This window comes from Chiloscyllium plagiosum, unplaced genomic scaffold (genome assembly GCF_037043375.1).
Source record: "Chiloscyllium plagiosum isolate Xiang-an unplaced genomic scaffold, Cpla_swu_hap1 HiC_scaffold_24, whole genome shotgun sequence".
In the NCBI taxonomy this organism is placed as follows: Eukaryota; Metazoa; Chordata; class Chondrichthyes; order Orectolobiformes; family Hemiscylliidae; genus Chiloscyllium; species Chiloscyllium plagiosum.
In genome coordinates this window covers 52,646,762-52,664,208 of record NW_028270162.1, presented here as the reverse complement: position 1 = coordinate 52,664,208, position 17,447 = coordinate 52,646,762, and the positions used below count along the sequence as shown (strand labels likewise).

At 42.2% G+C, this 17,447-nt stretch overlaps 1 protein-coding gene across 2 annotated transcripts in view; it reads right to left on the bottom strand.

The window, feature by feature from the left end:
* Nucleotides 1-16,923, bottom strand: part of ufd1l (ubiquitin recognition factor in ER associated degradation 1) — a 32,779-nt gene extending 15,856 nt beyond the window's left edge. Inside the window, exons 1-5 of one of the 2 annotated variants that reach the window (XM_043716060.2) lie at nt 16,795-16,923; nt 9,386-9,515; nt 6,035-6,067; nt 5,380-5,501; nt 2,479-2,609 (exon numbers count right to left, since the gene is read on the bottom strand). In XM_043716060.2, coding sequence (XP_043571995.2) covers nt 2,479-2,609; nt 5,380-5,501; nt 6,035-6,067; nt 9,386-9,515; nt 16,795-16,797 — 419 coding nt within the window. In that variant the 5' untranslated portion in view covers nt 16,798-16,923. Of the gene's footprint in view, nt 1-2,478; nt 2,610-5,379; nt 5,502-6,034; nt 6,068-9,385; nt 9,516-9,619; nt 9,640-16,794 lie in introns of those variants that run through there. The other variant, XM_088000181.1, reaches the window with a different exon arrangement.
* Nucleotides 16,924-17,447: the final 524 nt, after the last annotated feature.

The window sequence follows — 17,447 nt, the reverse complement described above, 5'->3', positions numbered from 1 at the left end:
CTCAGATTACAACAGGATCTGGACCAGATGGGCCAATGGGCTGAGAAGTGGCAGATGGAGTTTAATTCAGATAAATGCAAGGTGCTGCATTTTGGGAAAGCAAATCTTAGCAGGACTTATACACTTAATGGTAAGGTCCGAAGGAGTGTTGCTGAACAAAGATCTTGGGAGTGCAGGTTCATAGCTCTTTGAAAGTGGAGTCGCAGATAGATAGGATAGTGAAGGCGGCATTTAGTATGCTTTTCTTTATTGGTCAGACCATTGAGTACAGGAGTTGGGAGGTCATGTTGCGGCTGTACAGGACATTAGTTAAGCCACTGTTGGAATATTGCATGCAATTCTGGTCTCTTTCCTATCGGAAAATGTTGTGAAACATGAAAGGGTTCAGAAAAGATTTACAAGAATGTTGCCAGGGTTCGAAGATTTGAGCTATAGGGAGAGGCTGTTTTCCCTGGAGCGTCGGAGGCTGAGGGGGTAACCTTATAGAGGTTTATAAAATTATGAAGGGGCATGGATAGGATAAATAGACAAAGTCTTTTCCCTGGGGTCAGGGAGTCCAGAACTAGAGGGCATAGGTTTAGGGTGAGAGGAGAAAGATATAAAAGAGACCTAAGGGGCAACTTTTTCACGCAGAGGGTGGTACATATATGGAACGAGCTGCCAGAAGAAGTGGTGGAGGCTGGTACAATTGCAACATTTAAGAGGCAATATGATGGGTATATGAATAGGATGGGTTTGGAGGGATATGGGTTGGGTACCAGTACTGTCAGGAAACAGGATGATGCTTTGTTTTGCTGTGTGTTTTGATACCTTCCCAACTGTCATACATATTGAGATAGCTTGATATATTTTTATCCCCCACTGTTGCGTAATAAACTTCTGTCATGCTGTTCAAGAAATATGCTGCATTGCGTGAAAGTGACTATGACTGTTACTAATCAGTGATTAGTCTGTGAATAAATCACAGATAAAATTGTGATTTAATTCTGGGATCTGACTTTTCCATGCATGTCTTCAACTGGGGTCATAACACAATTAAAGAATCTTCATAAATGGTTTAATAGTCCTGTACAATTCTAGGGCTAACTGATTGTATATTTAAATAAATCTTCAATTGAGGCACAATCAGAGAGAATGGGACAGTTAAATTAGAGATAAAAAACAAATATAAGAACAAAGTTGTTGTTCAAGTTGCACAACCTTTTGCTATTAGCACTGAAAATACTTATTGTCTGCCTCACCTGTAAAGTGCATTTAGTAGCAGGATGTTGTATTTACATGGTATATACACTAAGCATGCCACAACGCTTTGTCACTTCAAGTATAAATAACAATTATAATGTAATTGGATGGGTAAGTACTGCCAACCAACCTCTGACACTGAAAGTGAACTACTACAAGTTAAAAACAATGACTGCAGATGCTGGAAACCAGATTCTGGATACTACAAGTGTTAAGTCACATTCTTTCAATAGAAATTTAATTCCTTCAAACAGCAACTGAAGATTTTAAGAACGTTTTTAAAACAAAGTTTCCGTTTTATCTGCCCAATTTTCTTTCTCATACTTTATTTCTCTTTTAATAACTTTCCATATGCAAATCATGATCTTCTATTTGCTTCTATTTTCTTGTTAGAATTTGGACCTGGATTTTTTTTAATATATTGCAGAATGGCATGTATAAATCAGGATCTGAAAGTGGCGGTATCATGAAGTCATTTTCACTCATAGCTAATTCAAAACTATGGCCCATAAGTTGAAAGATTGTCATTAGTAAGTCCACTAAGGAACCCAGGAGGAACTTCCTTAATATGATGAGATAGAGAATAGCTGAACAAAAAACAATAGAAGAGTATGTTGATGGCATGCAATGAAACATAGCAGGAGGACAGGAACAAAATATTTACATTATGAACAAACCGTCCATAAAATATATTATTGAAATTTCCAAAATGAATTCAAATACTGACTCCAGATTATCAAGAATAGGACAGATTCAACATTTATTAGATACTTATTGTTCATGGGCACTGTTGAAATTATATAAACTGTGGACTCCTATTAGGGATTTGTAAATTTATATTACAGGAGTTGCTGCCCTCAAGCTTTACAATGCTGTTTTATGTCTGCTGCATGATGTGAAAAAGGATTGATTGTTTTGGAATTCAATCACATATTCTGTCACTTGTCTTCAGCCATTACTGTAATGTTGAAATTTGCTTCCATTATAAATCTTGAGAACAAATAATTTCTTTGAATTATACTGATTTAGTGTAATGAGGTGGACACCTACATGACAGACAGCAAAAAGGACCTGTTGGCCCATTCAACTTGTAACGTAAGCATGCCATTTTGTGTGCCATAATACATACATGATGTCAAATACGTATGATCGGTGAGAGGCAAAATCCAGTTTAAAACTACAGCCAATGAAATAAAAGCTATGTAGTCACGCTGCAGTTGAGCGACTGAAGGATACACAGCTTTTGGGTTTGTGATATCCAAGAAGTCCGGAGCTTGTGGCTGAAATTTGGAGTAAGTGGCAACCATAAGGTTCACACTCTCTACCTGAACGAGGCCCCCTTCCTCCAGCAGCAGGTTCTGCATCATCTAGAGACAAAGATTTGTTCATTAGAGCACACATAGGAGGATAAACCACAATGAAAGCAAATAAACAAACAAATGTATTTTGCATCGTGAACTAGACATCAACCTTACCATCACACGTACGGCATATCCATTCAAGTTGCAACATTACACTAAGCATATGGAGTGCCTCTACCATTAGACAGACAAAAATTTGCCAGACAAGTGACCTCTCCTAAACTGGTTTAGTTAATCCTGGTTGTGCTACTAAATAGGCATTGCAAGCAAACTGCAGACACTTACTTCTCTATATGGAATTAAGAACAAAGAATCAGAACAGTAGGCGGCCATTTGGCCCTTCAAGCCTGCTGCCCCGTTCAAAATTATCGGAGCTATTCATCCAATTCAGTACTTTCTTCCTACTTTACCCCCACACTCTGATCCCTTTATCATGAAGAACTTTATCTTGAAAGCATGCCACAATCTCAACCGCTTTCACTGACAGTGGATTCCACAGGTTCAACATGAAGAAATTGATTCTCATCTCTGTCCTACATGGACTACCCTGTATTCTTAGTCTATGACCCCTGGTTCCAGACTCCTGTCAGTCATTGAGAACATCCTTCCAGCATTTACCCTGTGTAGTTGTCAGAACTTTCATAAAAAAATTAGAAATTTATTGTCATGTGTACCTTTACATAAGGTACAGTGAAAAATTTTATAGGTCACCACACCTGGCACCTACATCAGTGACAGGACTCATACTTAATGAAAAAAGGTAACATGAAGACAAAATTCATCAGTTCAGTTACTGCCTCCTGGATTCAGGGAAAGCTGATTTAGAAGTGATGGAATACTCTGAAATGCAGCCAGGCCAAGACTCCCACATCAGACCGCTCATGATTTTATAACTTCAATAAGGTCACCCCCTCTGCCTCGAACGTTCCAGGGAAAACAGGCCTACCCATTCAGCCTCTCCCTATAGCTCAGATCCTCCAACCCTGGCAACATCCTTGTAAACCTTTTCTGAACCCTTTCAAGTTTCAAAACATTACCCTTTCAAGTTTCGCAACATCTTTCCTATGGAGGACAGACAGTGCTGGGAATTCAGAAGTAAAATATAACCAGTCCAGCCCCTCAGTTCTCTCTCAAACAAGACAGAGGGCTTGAGCACTGCAATTTCTTTCAGCATTTCTGGGCCTCCGCAGACAGAATCATAGAACACCTACAGTGTGGAAACAGGCCAGTTGGCCCAATAAGTTCACACCAACCCTCCAAAGAGTAACCCACCCAGACCCATTCCCCGACCCTATTACTCTATATTTACCCCTGACTAATGCACCTAACCTACACATCCCTGAACACTATGGGCAATTTAGCATGGCTAATTCACCTAATCTGCATATCTTTGGATTGGAGGAAACCGGAGCACCTGGAGGAAACCCACACAGCACACAGGGAGAATGTGCAAACTCCAGTCGACCGAGGCTAGAATTGAATCTGGATCTGGGGTGCTGTGAGGCAGCAGTGCTAACCACTGAGCCACTGTGCCGCCCAGACTTTTCAGTTTAAGACTATTCTTTCAATAAAAAAGTTTAGTTTGAGGCATATAATAAATTGCAATGAATTACTCTGAACTGCATTGCTCATTGTAACAATATGAGGCACAGTATCCTGGCACACCACTTTTAGATGGTGCAAAGAGCAGAAAGAAAGTTGATCTAATTCTCAAGTGACTCAGCTGCCTGCCAGAAGTTGGCACACCAAGATGTAAAATATAGGACCCTGCTCAACAAAACTGAATAAAAAGACAAGTTTATTTTAGTTTGAAGTTGATCTGTTTTTTTTTTTAGCAGCATCCCTTTCTTCTCTCCTCCTCTCACTTCCTCTGTGGCCTCCCAATCTTCAAACTCCAGCCTTCCTGTCATCCCAAGAAACATAAAAGGAGCTTAGTTGCCAGGGCAATTTGTATTTTAGATAATCACTGAAACAAATGCAGCAATCATTTTATGCACAGAAGTTGTCACCAATAACAGCATGCTGAGAGTGCATTTAGCTTGCTTTTTTATGACAATGGTTGGAGTATTTTTGACTGAAATACCAAACAAATTTCTTTCATTGCATCTTCAGCTCTGAGAAGGAAATTGACTTGAATTCCTAATCTAAAGGAAATCAACACTTTGCTTAATTGGAAGTTGTTTCATTTAAAAAAAAAACTGTCGCATTAAATTCTGACTATGCTGAATTATGTACAATGCTGAAATTGAAATTATCTGAACATTCATTTCCATTAAATGTTTATTATAGAAATCATTAAATCTATACTCAAAAATAAAACCAAAAGAATATCCTCAAGTATCGAAAGACATCTCTGCAAAAATAAAGAAAGAAAATCCAAGTAGCTAGCCTCCTGACTACAACAGTTATCTTCAGGGAATCCTGGCTCTCGGTGATAAAACATATACAGCAGTCCCCCATATCCATGGGTGATACGTTCCAAGATCCACTGCGGATGCCCAAAACCGCAGGTAGTAGCGAATTCTATCATTTAAATGGGAAATTTGTCTCCCTGGCAGCCCCCTGGAATTATTTCTGGAATGTTCCAAATCATATTTTCGGACTGCGGTAAATCCACAGAATCAGCAGATACTATTGTTCTATCGTACCTTTCAGCATCAGCTCAAGTGCCAAAAATCAGTAAAACCTTGGTAAAACATTCACAGGGTTTTATTTTTGCAGCACTGCTTCTCGAAATACAGTATTGTGGTCACATTCCCCACCAGTCACCACTCACCCAGTGAGGCAGGTAACAGATACCTTCTTCTGCCACAAATTCCAGGACACCACAGTGTGTCATTCGGTCAGTTTTTCTGTTTGTAAGTTTGAAAAGCATTGGGTATGTAATATTCAGACGACCTGATGGAAAATAAAACAGATAAATTTGTCCTAGTATAGCTACAAAAGGCAGAAGCACATGAAATATTTGAGGCAAAGAAAAACTTTAGCAGGTCCGTCCCTTTCCAATTGTCCTTATCCCACTTCCCCATTTGTACTTATTCTTCAATTCAACTTCTACTCTCAGCAACAGCCTCACATGCAACATACGCCACAGATCGATCATCCTTTGGGTGTAACCGCACAACTTCCCTTCTTGCTCCTGGATTCCTCATTTACAACGTGTTACTGTAGTAAAGTATTAGGTTAAAACCTTAATTTCAAAGGTAAACTCATGATCAGAACACTGCACATTTCTTAAAAGCAAAAAGAAAACTTGGATGGGGTTAATGCTTTACGACTGAAACCCTCTCCAGTTCTCATTCAAGAAAATTGACAGGACGTAAAAGGAACGAATTGTTTTTGCAAACTGTTGCTAAATTCACTTTTAAAAGTATCCTTAATATATGTTAAGCAATGATAAAAAAACTGTTCTCAGGGATTCAGGTACTTACTCAGTTGATCCAGAGCAGATGGTGGCATTATTACTGCAGAGAGAAGTTGAACACAAAGCAGATAAGCATAATAAAGTACAAGCTCCTCTAATATCAAATACAGTATATTACTCTTTAACAAAATAATCCATCCCAATGCCTAATAAGAAGATCCAAAACAAAATATGACACTAGACCACAAAAAGACTTCAGGTTAAATGATCAAATGTTCCCGTAAAGAACCAGGCTTTAAAGGAGCACCTTAAAAAGGACAAGAGGGACGTAGAGGGGGACTTGGGGACTTGGCAAGTGAAGGCTCAGTCACTAATGGTGGTGATAGGAATTGGAGATGCACAAGAGGACAGAATTAGTCGACTGAAGTTATGTCAAAAGGGTTCTGTGGCAGGAGAAGATTACTAAGGTAGAAAGCAGTCGGTTAAATGTGGGGTATGATAAAATGAGCAAGATGAAAATTTAAAATGATGATGATGCATGATCAGGACCCAACGGACACCGTGGTGAGAGGTGAAAGGATGTGGTGTAAATAAAGACACAGACAGCAGCATTTTGGATAAACTTGACCGGACAGAAGTGGATTCTGGAGGACAGTGTACAGATAACAAAGGAACAAATGAGGGTTTCAGAAGCAGTTCAGTCATCACTATGGCACACGTTGAAAGCTTGCATCAAAAATCAAATATTTCAAAGATCGCAAACAGAAAGGATCAATCTCAAAGTATCACCAGGGAGAAAGAGCAAGCAATGAACAAAGAACAATACAGCACAGGAAGAGGCCCTTCAATTCATCAAGCCTGGATCAGCACATGTTGCCCTTCCATATTAAAATTGGCTTCACTGAGAGGATCCGCATCCCTCTAGACCCAAACTATTTATGTATTCATCCAGGTGCTTCTTGAATGCTGCTGTGTCTGCTTCCACTACCTGCTCTGGCAGCATATTCCAGTTACTCACCACCCTTCATGTGAAAAACGTGCCTCACACATTCTCTGACAAACTCCTCCCACCCCCCCACTGCACCTTGAACCTGTGTCCCCTAGTAATTGACCCCTCCATCCAGGGAAAAGCCTCATACTTTCCACTCTATCCATGCCATTCACAATCTTATAAACTTCTATCTGGGACAAGATCAGGTCAAGTACAGTGGAAGTTATACAGCGAATGGCAGAACCCTAAGGAGTATTGATATGCAGTGGGATCTGGTTGCAGGTCCACAGACCACTGAAGGGGCAGTGCAGGTAGATAACAGTAGATGAGGCTTATGGCACACTTGCTGTCATCGGAAGGGGCGTTAACTACAAGGAGAGACAAGTTATGCTGCATTTATGGAACTTTAGTTAGGCCACACTTGGAATATTGTGTACAGTTCTGGTCACCACACTACAAAGACGTGGATGCTTTGGAGACTGTGTCGCAGGGAGGGGGGGGGGGGGGGCGCGAGTTTAGCTACAAAGAAAGGTTGGATAGACTGGATTTCACCGGAAGCAAGAGAGTTGAAAGCTACGGTGTGGACTTTGGTACAGGGATCGAAACAATGGCTTAAGCCTCTCAATATTTAACTTGAAGACATTCCTGCTTATCCAACACTGGCTGTCGGATACACAGTCTGCTATTTAGCAATAATGGAAGAGCCCACAGGTGTGATGCTGAGATAAAGATGGATGCCATCAGCTTACATGTGAAAACTGATGCTAGGCCCTAGTAAAAAGGAAGGGAGAAGGACAAATTCTTAGGGGACATCAGAGTTAATGGCCTGCAGCAGGAAGTGAATCATAGCCATGATAGGTAAGTATGGAACCCTGCAAGGACAGTCCCAGACATCTGGTTGGCAGTGAAGAGTCTTTGGAGGACATGTTGAAGAATACAGACAGGTTAAGACAGACACAGGCATAATTTGTGACCTTGGCAGGAAGTTTCATAACTGTGGAAGGGGCAGAAGCATAATATAAGAGATTTTCATAATAGTTCTGAGAGAATTGGGCACTGATTTGGGAACTTAAAAAAGGAAGGTCTGAGATGAGCTAATAGTCTATACAGAGCAAGGTTTTGTTTAGGAGGAGTGGTGACAGATTTAATGGAGAGTGCATGAAAGAGCGCGAGAGAGCGCTAAATGGTGATCAGGAGGGGAGGTTGGGTGGTGAACGGTTTAGTGGGAATTGGGTTGAGAGAGCAAGTGCACTGGTTAGACCAGAAGCATTTGGAGAAGGAGCAAAGGGAGGTTAAAGAGAAATTAGCATAAGGCAGAGTTCAAAGCTAGAGTGCGCTCTGAGGCCAGAGGAACAGAGGGATGCAGCTGATCAGAGACAGATGGACATGACTATAAGAACAAAAACCATTAGCTCTTCACACTAACTTGTTGAATGCAAGGATGAAGACAACAGGAAAGTGTTGTTTAAGACAATAGTTTCGAGTAGAAAATGAAGCTGGGGATTAGTTTTGTATTACAAAACGATTCTCTCCTCCACCCTCACAAAACTGATTTCTAAGCTCTGAATCAAGTTGCCTTGAAGACAGCAGTGAAAAAAATTTAGTTGCAAAGACGTTTTTTTCTTAACTCCATTTTGGATTTATTAGTGACCATCTTATAAGTGCTACTTTTGGGCTTTCCCCAGGACATTACCACTTATGAATTCTATCAGAGTTCATAATTTTGGAGACCACTATTAGGTCATCTTTGGCCCTCTTTTCCACAGGAAAGAACCCCAACCTGTTCAGTCTTTCTTGTAACCTCAGTTCTGATTTTATCTTTAGAAATTTTTACTGCAGTGCCTCTGCTTTTCTAACAAGCAGGCCACAAATAGGTCCGTAATACTGGGTACTAGTTGAAGGAATACATGAGGAATTTCCCTGTTATTCTTTGACCAATGACCAGGGATTCTTTGTAATTCCCAAAAAATGCCAATGGGGGCATAAAATTAATATTTCATCTGAATGGTGCAGCTGGCTCTCAATGGTGCACTGAAATTTCAGACTAAATTATATGTTCAGGTCCTTGAGTGATGGCTCGTATCCAGATCTTCAGAGATATAGCACCACTGACTTAGCAAAGCTGCACTTATCTCACAAACCAGTCTTCCCCAGAAACTCCCCCTTTATGATACTATTCCACATGGTCTCAATTAGTGATTCTCCTGAATTTTTCATATAGGCATTTAGAAATATATTTCATATCAATACCTAGCACTCTTATCAAAAATAATAATATTCATCAACAGGACACAGAATACCAAACCTCTTCCACCTCTATAAAACTCGCTATTCAGCCTTCTCATTCATGGAGCAAATTCATTTGCCACTAGCTTGCCAACAGATATGTTCAATCACACCCACTGCCCCATTTCCCCATCCACTTACTTTTGCCTCCTTTCTCTACATCTGACCGATCACTGCCCGCGAACATTGAGACTGAGTAGCATCGGTATTGTGTTGAGAAACGATTCCGAAAGGCATGTGGAATTGCCTGGTCAAACATATTGAAGGCAAACTACAACAAAAAGAGGAAAGAAAAAGAAAGAAAGAGAATGAGAAAATGTCAAAGAAAAAAATCAAAATACATTGCATCAAAAAAGGCAGAAAAAATATATTTACTGTATCTCCTAGGGTTTACTGAAGGAAGTCATAGAATATGCTGGAAGGTTTCAAGTAGCCTTGCCTTTCTTTCTTGTCTGAACACTCCTGGTCTTTCCTCAGGGGCCAATGTGTCAGAGGAATTCTAGACATTAGACTGACTAATCATCAGAAATAAAATTAATTCAGAGAAAGTATCAACTTCCATTTACATAATGACCACTATTTAGTATAATGTCTCAAAGCACTTCACAGGAGCATTATGAGCAAAATTTGTTTCCTGATGAAGGGCTCCGGCCCAAAACATTGATTTTCCTGCTCCTCAGATTCTGCATGACCTGCTGTGCTTTTCCAGTAATACACCAGTTCTGATCTCCAGCATCTGCAGACTAATCTCAGAGCAAAATTTGTCACTAGGCCACATCAGGACACGTTAAGACAGGTGACCAAAAAGCAGATAAGGGATAGATTTTTTTTAAAAAAAGCATCTTAAAAGGTAAACGTACCCTTTGGTCCAACTCGTCCCTGCAACCTGAAGCTGCTGCAGTGAAGACACAATGCTGTCTATTGCTTATAAGCTAAGAACATATTTGCGTATTTTAACACGCATGTAATCTAACAGTCAATAAAGAAATTCAAATTTTTAAATCAGGACCAATTTGAAAATACGTTTTGCAACCTTGTTGCTACTTCAAATTGAATTTAAAAAAGTGAGAATAAGCTCAAATCCACTGAGCATCTTGAACCATACAACCTAGTACAACGACTCCAGCATTCGAGAACACCTCTTTGCATTTTTCTCAAATTGTAAAAGCTCATCACGTCACTTAATACAATAACACAAAAATCCATTTTCAGTACTGTATTCTCAGACAATGGGCATAATTTTCCCTCAAAATTTGATTTTTCAAGTTGCTAAGAATTTTCTTTAATTGGTGTTTAAGAGTCTTTTTTAATTGGCGTTTAAGAGTCACAGTTAGAACACCAATATATATACATTGTTGCAAAGTTATGGGTCAACCTTTACAGAGATTGTGTTTGAGGCATTGACACAACTGTTTGATTTGGGCCCCACATAGCATTCTATACTAGGAACATGACCAGAACAAATTCACTGACAGAGAAGCTTGATTAACCATTTGTCTTGGTTTAACAAGGATGCTTGTTGCGGTCATATATCTGGAATTCCTGATGCAGCAGGTAGTCTCCCAACAGGAATTTCAGGAGTGTGGGACTTCCTCTGAGTCAAGTCAGGTAAATAGGTGAGCTGCAAAGGGTGATAATGGTATCTTGTGACGTCATGTCAGCTTGCCAAAAAGACTGAAGCAAAACATCATATCACTTTTCGAACAATTGCTCACCGAGCGACAACTGACTTTTCCTGTGCATCTATTTCGGGTAGGCAAGGCAAAGCCACATCCAACACTGTTGGATGCCACGAAGCCGGGTGGAAACTTCTGAAGTTATTAAGATGGACCGACAAAAACTGGTTAATTAAGGCTGCCGTTCTATGTCTCCTACCTGCTGTCTTTTTTTCAGCAAGTGTATGAAGCAGTACAGGGATAGTGCGGTGGGTAAAGGAAGAACAGGAGCCGAAAAGTGTGGCGCTGGAAAAGCACAGCAGGTCAGGCAGCATCCGAGAAGCAGAACAGTCAACGACCCGGGATTAAACCCTTCATCATGAATGTAAGGGGAAAGGGGGTATGAGAGATAAATAGGAGGGAGGCGGGGGTAGCTTGGAAGGTGACAGGTAGATGCAGGTGTGGGGCAATGGTGATAGGTCAAAGCAGAGGGTGGAGCAGATAGGTGGGACAGTTCAAGAGGGCGGTGCGGAGTTGGAGGACTGGATCTGGGAAGAGATGTGGGGATGGGGAGATGAGGAAAATGGTGAAATCGAATTTGATGCCTGTGGTTGGAGGGTCCCAAGGCAGAAGATGAGGCATTCTTGCTCCAGGCGCCAGGTGGCTTGGATTTGGCAGAGGAGGAGGCCCTACTTGCACGACCTTGGCAGAGTGGGAGGGGCATTGATGTGATCGGCCACAGGGCAGTGGGGTTGTTTGGTATGTGTATTCCAGATATGTTCCCTTAAACGTTTATGAGTTGGTGCCCTGTCTTCCCAATGTAGAGGAGACCACATCGTGAGCAACAGATACAGAGATGACATGTTTGGACGTGCAGGGAAATCTCTGCTAAATGTGGAAGGATCCTTTGGGACCTTGGTTGGAGGGGAGAGGGGAGGTATGGGTGCAGTTTGTACACCATGGTGGCAAGGGAAGGGGTTAGGAGTGGAGGTGGATGGGTTGGGGGCATGGACTTAATGGAGGGAGTTGCAGAGGGAATGGTCCTTGCAGAATGCTGATAGGGATAGGAAGGGAAATATATCTTTGGTGGTGAGGTCTGACTGTAGGTGGCAGAAATGGCAGAGGATGATGCATTGTATCCAGAAATTGGTGGGTTGGAAGGTGAGGACTTGGGGGGTTCTTTCCATGTTGGAGTTGGAAGGGTAGGATTCAAGAGCAGAGGTGCGGGAAGTGGATGAGCTGTGCTGAAGGGCATTGTTGGCTACATGGGAGCTGAAATTGCAGTCCTTGGAGTAGAAGGTCATCAGGGATGTTCCGAAGTGGAATTGCTCCACCTACACGCAGATACTGCAGAGGCGGAGGAATTGGGAGTAAGGGGATGCATTTTTACAGGAAGGTGTGGGAGGAAGTGGAGTGCAGGTCGCTGTGGGAGTCAGTGGTTTGACGTAGATGTCAGTGTTGATTTGGTCGCCGGAAATGGAGTCGGAGTGGTGTAGGAACAGAAGTGAAGTGTCTGAGATGGTCCACATGCATTTGAGGTCAGGGTGGAAGGTGTTAGTGAAGTTGATGAACTGTTCAACCTCCTCGTGGGAGCATGAGGTGGCACTGATACAGTCATCAATGTAGCGGAAGAAAAGGTGAGGAATAGTGGCAGCGTAACTACTGAATATGCACTGTTCCACATATCCGACGAAGAGGCAGGCATAGCTGGAGTCCATGGCTAAGAACAGGAGCAAATTTGATTTTACATGAGGCATGTGTAAAATTGTGACTTTTTCAGCCAAAATTCATGAGTCAATCTTCACATTAAGATCAACCTTTAGCAGTGTAAAATACAGGGGAGAAGGATTGAAAATGAATACACAACTCAACTAATGAATCCCTGCATGATTGGACAGTGACTGCAATGCTCCATGCTCCCTTAAAAAATAATTCTCAACCTACTCCAAAATAACCTTTTTCTCACGTAATGAGGACAGATTGCATGACATTGGCTTGAATTTCTTTTAGTTTAGCGATTTTGAGATAATCCAACTAAGGTACTTAAAACAATGATTTCATAAAGGATGAATTTCCTTGCTTGGGAGATTTTTGAATAAGAGCACTGATTCTTAATGTTAGAGCTTGAAATCACTTTCATGCAAATGGCAGTAGTAATCCAGAATTATCAGCCTAAAACTGCGATGAATACTGCATCCGCTGTAATTTTCCAAGACGGTGATTAACAGATTTGAAATTTTGCAGGTCCAACTGCAGTTCAGAAGGGGAAAAAAAACCTCAAGTCTTCAGCACCATACTGTACCAAAGCTCAAAGCTTTGATTTGGGGGCACTACCACCATTAAAGAACTTAGTAAAAAAAGAAAAAATAGAAGCAAACTACAGACTTGTAGCTTTCTGACCCATGTAACATCAAAGACAACGAGATTACCTAATAAGCAAATGTTTTGTTGAAACATATACTAAATGTACTCTTGCTACCTACACAGCTTCTATGAGTCAACACTGAAAATGTGGATTTCTCCAAGTAGTTTTCTGCCCACCATAGTGATGAAGTGGCTGTCAAAGTCAAAATGACATCCAATACGAGTGTAACAGTCGCAAAGAGTCCCTCGTTGCTTTTCTCATCATCTAGTCTCTGACACGGCTGACCACATTGTCTCTACCACTGACCAGCTGGGTGAGTCTGTGCTCATCTGGTTCCATTCTCATCTATATACTAATAGAATCACCCACAAGGTGTATCTTCTCATTTCCAAATCATACATTATTCGTGGTATCTCATAGCGGTATATTCTTGGCTATCTTCTACTTCTAACCTACATGCACCATCTTAGCAATGACACACACAAATACAAAGGCAGTTTCTACATTTATGTTGATGACACAAAGCTCTGTCTCACACTCATGACCCTTCACTATTTTTACATTAACTTGTGCAACATCCAGTACCGATTAAGAAGAAATTTCTTCCAACCTAAATTTTATAAAGAGTGAAGTTATCATCTTTGACCCCGCCACAATTCCATTCCCTAATCACATGTAGCATAAACCTAGTTCACTTTTGTGGAAGAATGGAAGAACTTAAAAGCATATGGCTTCTAATAACAGAGGTGTGAAAAATGATGAGCCATTGACAGAGATTAAAAACAAGAGATTTAAAGCAGAAAGCAAAATGAGCAGTTTCTCATGAGGTGATTGAATTTATTTCCAGGGTCAATATTGACAGAGAAACAATCACCTTTGAAGATATATAGGATTACCATAAATAAATGCAATTACAACTGTTGCCTTATATGCATAGTACACACTGAAATACACTGCTCAAATCAAATGACCTTTTTGCACATTGTAAATTCTATAAAATATATCATTCATGTTAGATATTTTACATCTCTTTGAAAAAACACATCTGCCCTAATTTTCAAACCATAGCAACTGCCTTCAGTTTAAACCAACAAAAGAGATATAGCAGGAAACACAAACTTTTTGAGAGGTACACAAGAAAGGAGACAAATTAGCAGTCCTCAGACACTATTTGTAAACCTAAAGTTGCAGTAATCTCATTAAATGCTACTCTCCAGCTGAACGATTTCCACACAGGAATGATCAAAATTGTGGTTCATTGCAAGTGATCAAATAACACTTCGAAAAGCTGTTCAGTAATAGATTCATCATTTATAATTTAATTTCCCCAATTCACCACCTTATCATGACTATCCAGTATGTGGTTGGCGAAGAAGGGTTTTTGAGATGGATTTTATATGGCTTCAGCAGGAATTGGGAGAAAGTGAGGACTGCAGATGCTGATGAAGGGCTTATGCCCGAAACTTCAATTCTCCTGCTCCTCGACCTGCTGTGCTTTTCCAGCACTACATTCCCCCCTCCCCCCCCACCTCCCAAAAAGCAAGAATTGTCAAATTCTAACAATTACAAAAAAAAACACCATTCATTTAAGGCAATAAATGGAAATAAGCTGTCTACTACTATCCATTAAAAACCTACCGTCTCCTATAGCTCCTTTCACTATAGCCTGCGTTCTGCAAGGACTCCATCCCATTCTCCCAGTTCCTTCACCTACGTCATATCTGTTCGGATAACGCCACCTTCCAAAATAGCACTACTGACATGGTTTCCATCTTCCATAACCATGGTTTCTCACCCACTGTATTTGACAGGGCCCTCAACCCTAACCAACCGATCACTTCCGCTTCCGCCCTTGGCCTTTCCCATCATTCACTACAGCATAGCCAGGTCAATCTTGTCCTCACTTTTCATGCCACCAGCCTCCACAATCAAAGGGTCATTCTCCCCCATTACAGACAACTACAATGCCACCACCGAACACATCTTCCCTCACTCCCCCACCTATATTTCAAAAGGGATCATTCCCCCTCCAGAGCATCCTTGTCCATTCCATGCCCACCAACACCACCATCCCTTCCCATGTAACTGCAGCAGGTGCAACACCTGCCCCTTCAACTCCCTGCTCATCATCCAAGGTCCTAAACAGTCTTTCCAAGTGAAGCAGCATTTCACCTGCACCTCCTTGTGTATTGCATTTGCTGCACCCAACATGGCCTGCTCTACACTGGAGAAACCAAACACACACTGGGTGACCACTTTGCAGAACATCTCCTGTCTGTGCGCTAGCACGACTCCAACCTTCCTGTAACCAGTCTTTTTAACACAGCATCCTGCTTACATGCCCACTTGCCTGTCCTCAGCATGCTGCAATGCTCCAGTGCATTACAGCACAAACTGGAGGAACATCTGATCTTCAGACTAGGCACTTTACATCCTTCTGGATTTAATATTGTGTTCAACACCTTCAAATTATGAACCAACTCCCATTTCTTCCGTTCATTTGTTACATTCTCTGTCACCATCACCAAACCCCTATCACCTCCACCTGGAGGAAGAACACCCTGAGACTCTCCAACCTCATGGGATCAATTTCACCAGTTTCCTCAATTCCCCTCCCCCCACCTTATGCTAGGTCCAACCTTTCAACGTAGCACCACCCTCTTGAACTATCCTATCAGTCCATATTCCTGCCCACCCATCCACTCCATCCCCCTCTCCGACCTATCACCTTCAACCCCACCCTCCTCACACTCTCAGCTACATTTACCCCAGCCCCAGTTCCACCCCACAAGTCTCATTCCTGATGAAGGGCTTATGCCCAAAACATAGATTCTCCTCCTCCTGGGGTGCTGCCTGACCGGCTGTGCTTCTCCAGCATCACACTCTCCACTCTCATCTCCAGCATCTGCAGCCCTCGCTTTCTCTATCACCATGTCTTCTCTCCCCTCCCCGCACAAGCAGGAGGTTGAAAGAACACAGCAAGCCAGGCAGCATCAGGAGGAGGTGGAGAAGTCGGTGTTTTGGGTCCAACCCTTGCTCTTTCAAGTCTGGCAGTTGGAACCACCACCGTTCCACCATTCTCACGTTCTGATTACTTAATCTGGAATTGTCAACACCTCTTCGTCACCATCTCCACTCCCGCACTCCTACATCACCACCCACGCCCGCCCCACTTCACGTCAGCCCTCATCAAGAACCATCTCGGCTGGAGATGTTAGCTTGCTTTCTCCCCACGGACGCTGCCCGACCCGCTGTTATTTTCAGTGCAGATTCCAGCAGCTGCAGTAACCTGCTCCTACAGTCTTCTGGGAGTCAGAAATCAAAATTACAAACGCGTTCCGACAGGACATTTCTCTTAATCCGTCACTGTTGATATTTAATGACAGTGACTGAGCACAGAGCCTCAATCCGAGGAGAGGGGCTCTCGAGTCTGACCGAGGCCAGAATCCCCGCCCATGATTGCGCCGTCCGTTCTGTCCCCCCACCCCCCACAATGACAATACCTCCCATGCTCACTCCAGATACTTTACCATGTTTGACTGTATTCTGGCTGCGTCGCCACAATAAGTTGCCGGTTAGCTTTTGCTCTTTATCAACTCACTGTCTCCGCATCGCCATTTCCGCCGGAAGCCGCTCCGCTGACAAGCAATCGGGCCAGGAGCGGGCCTCTATTAGTCATAACCAATAATAACCCCAGCCTCATCGAGACAGCCAATCACTAATAGAGCGGTCCGGCATTGGACCAATCAACGCTCGCACTCGGCAGGCCGGTGCGCTCACAGGCCAATCAATGCAGGCATCAACAAGCCCCTCCTTCCTGTCTGCTTATGGTTGGGTGTTTCGGGACAGCTCTGTCCATTCACACACGCTATTGGTGCAGCTGGTCAAGGGGTAGGAGAATGGGCCTTAGCAACCGGCCTCAACACAACGGCATCAGGAGTGAACAGAGTGGAGAGCAGCTTAAAGAGTCATACAGCAGGGAAGCTGAACTCGTCCATACTGACCACATATCCTAAATTAATCTCGTCCCATTTGCCAGCATTTGGTCCATATCCTGCTAAACGCTGCCTATTCATATACCCATCAAGATGCCTCTTCAATGTTGTAATTATACCCACCTCCATCATCTCCTTTGACAACTCATTGTGTACATGCACCACCCTCTGCATGAAAAAATTGTCCG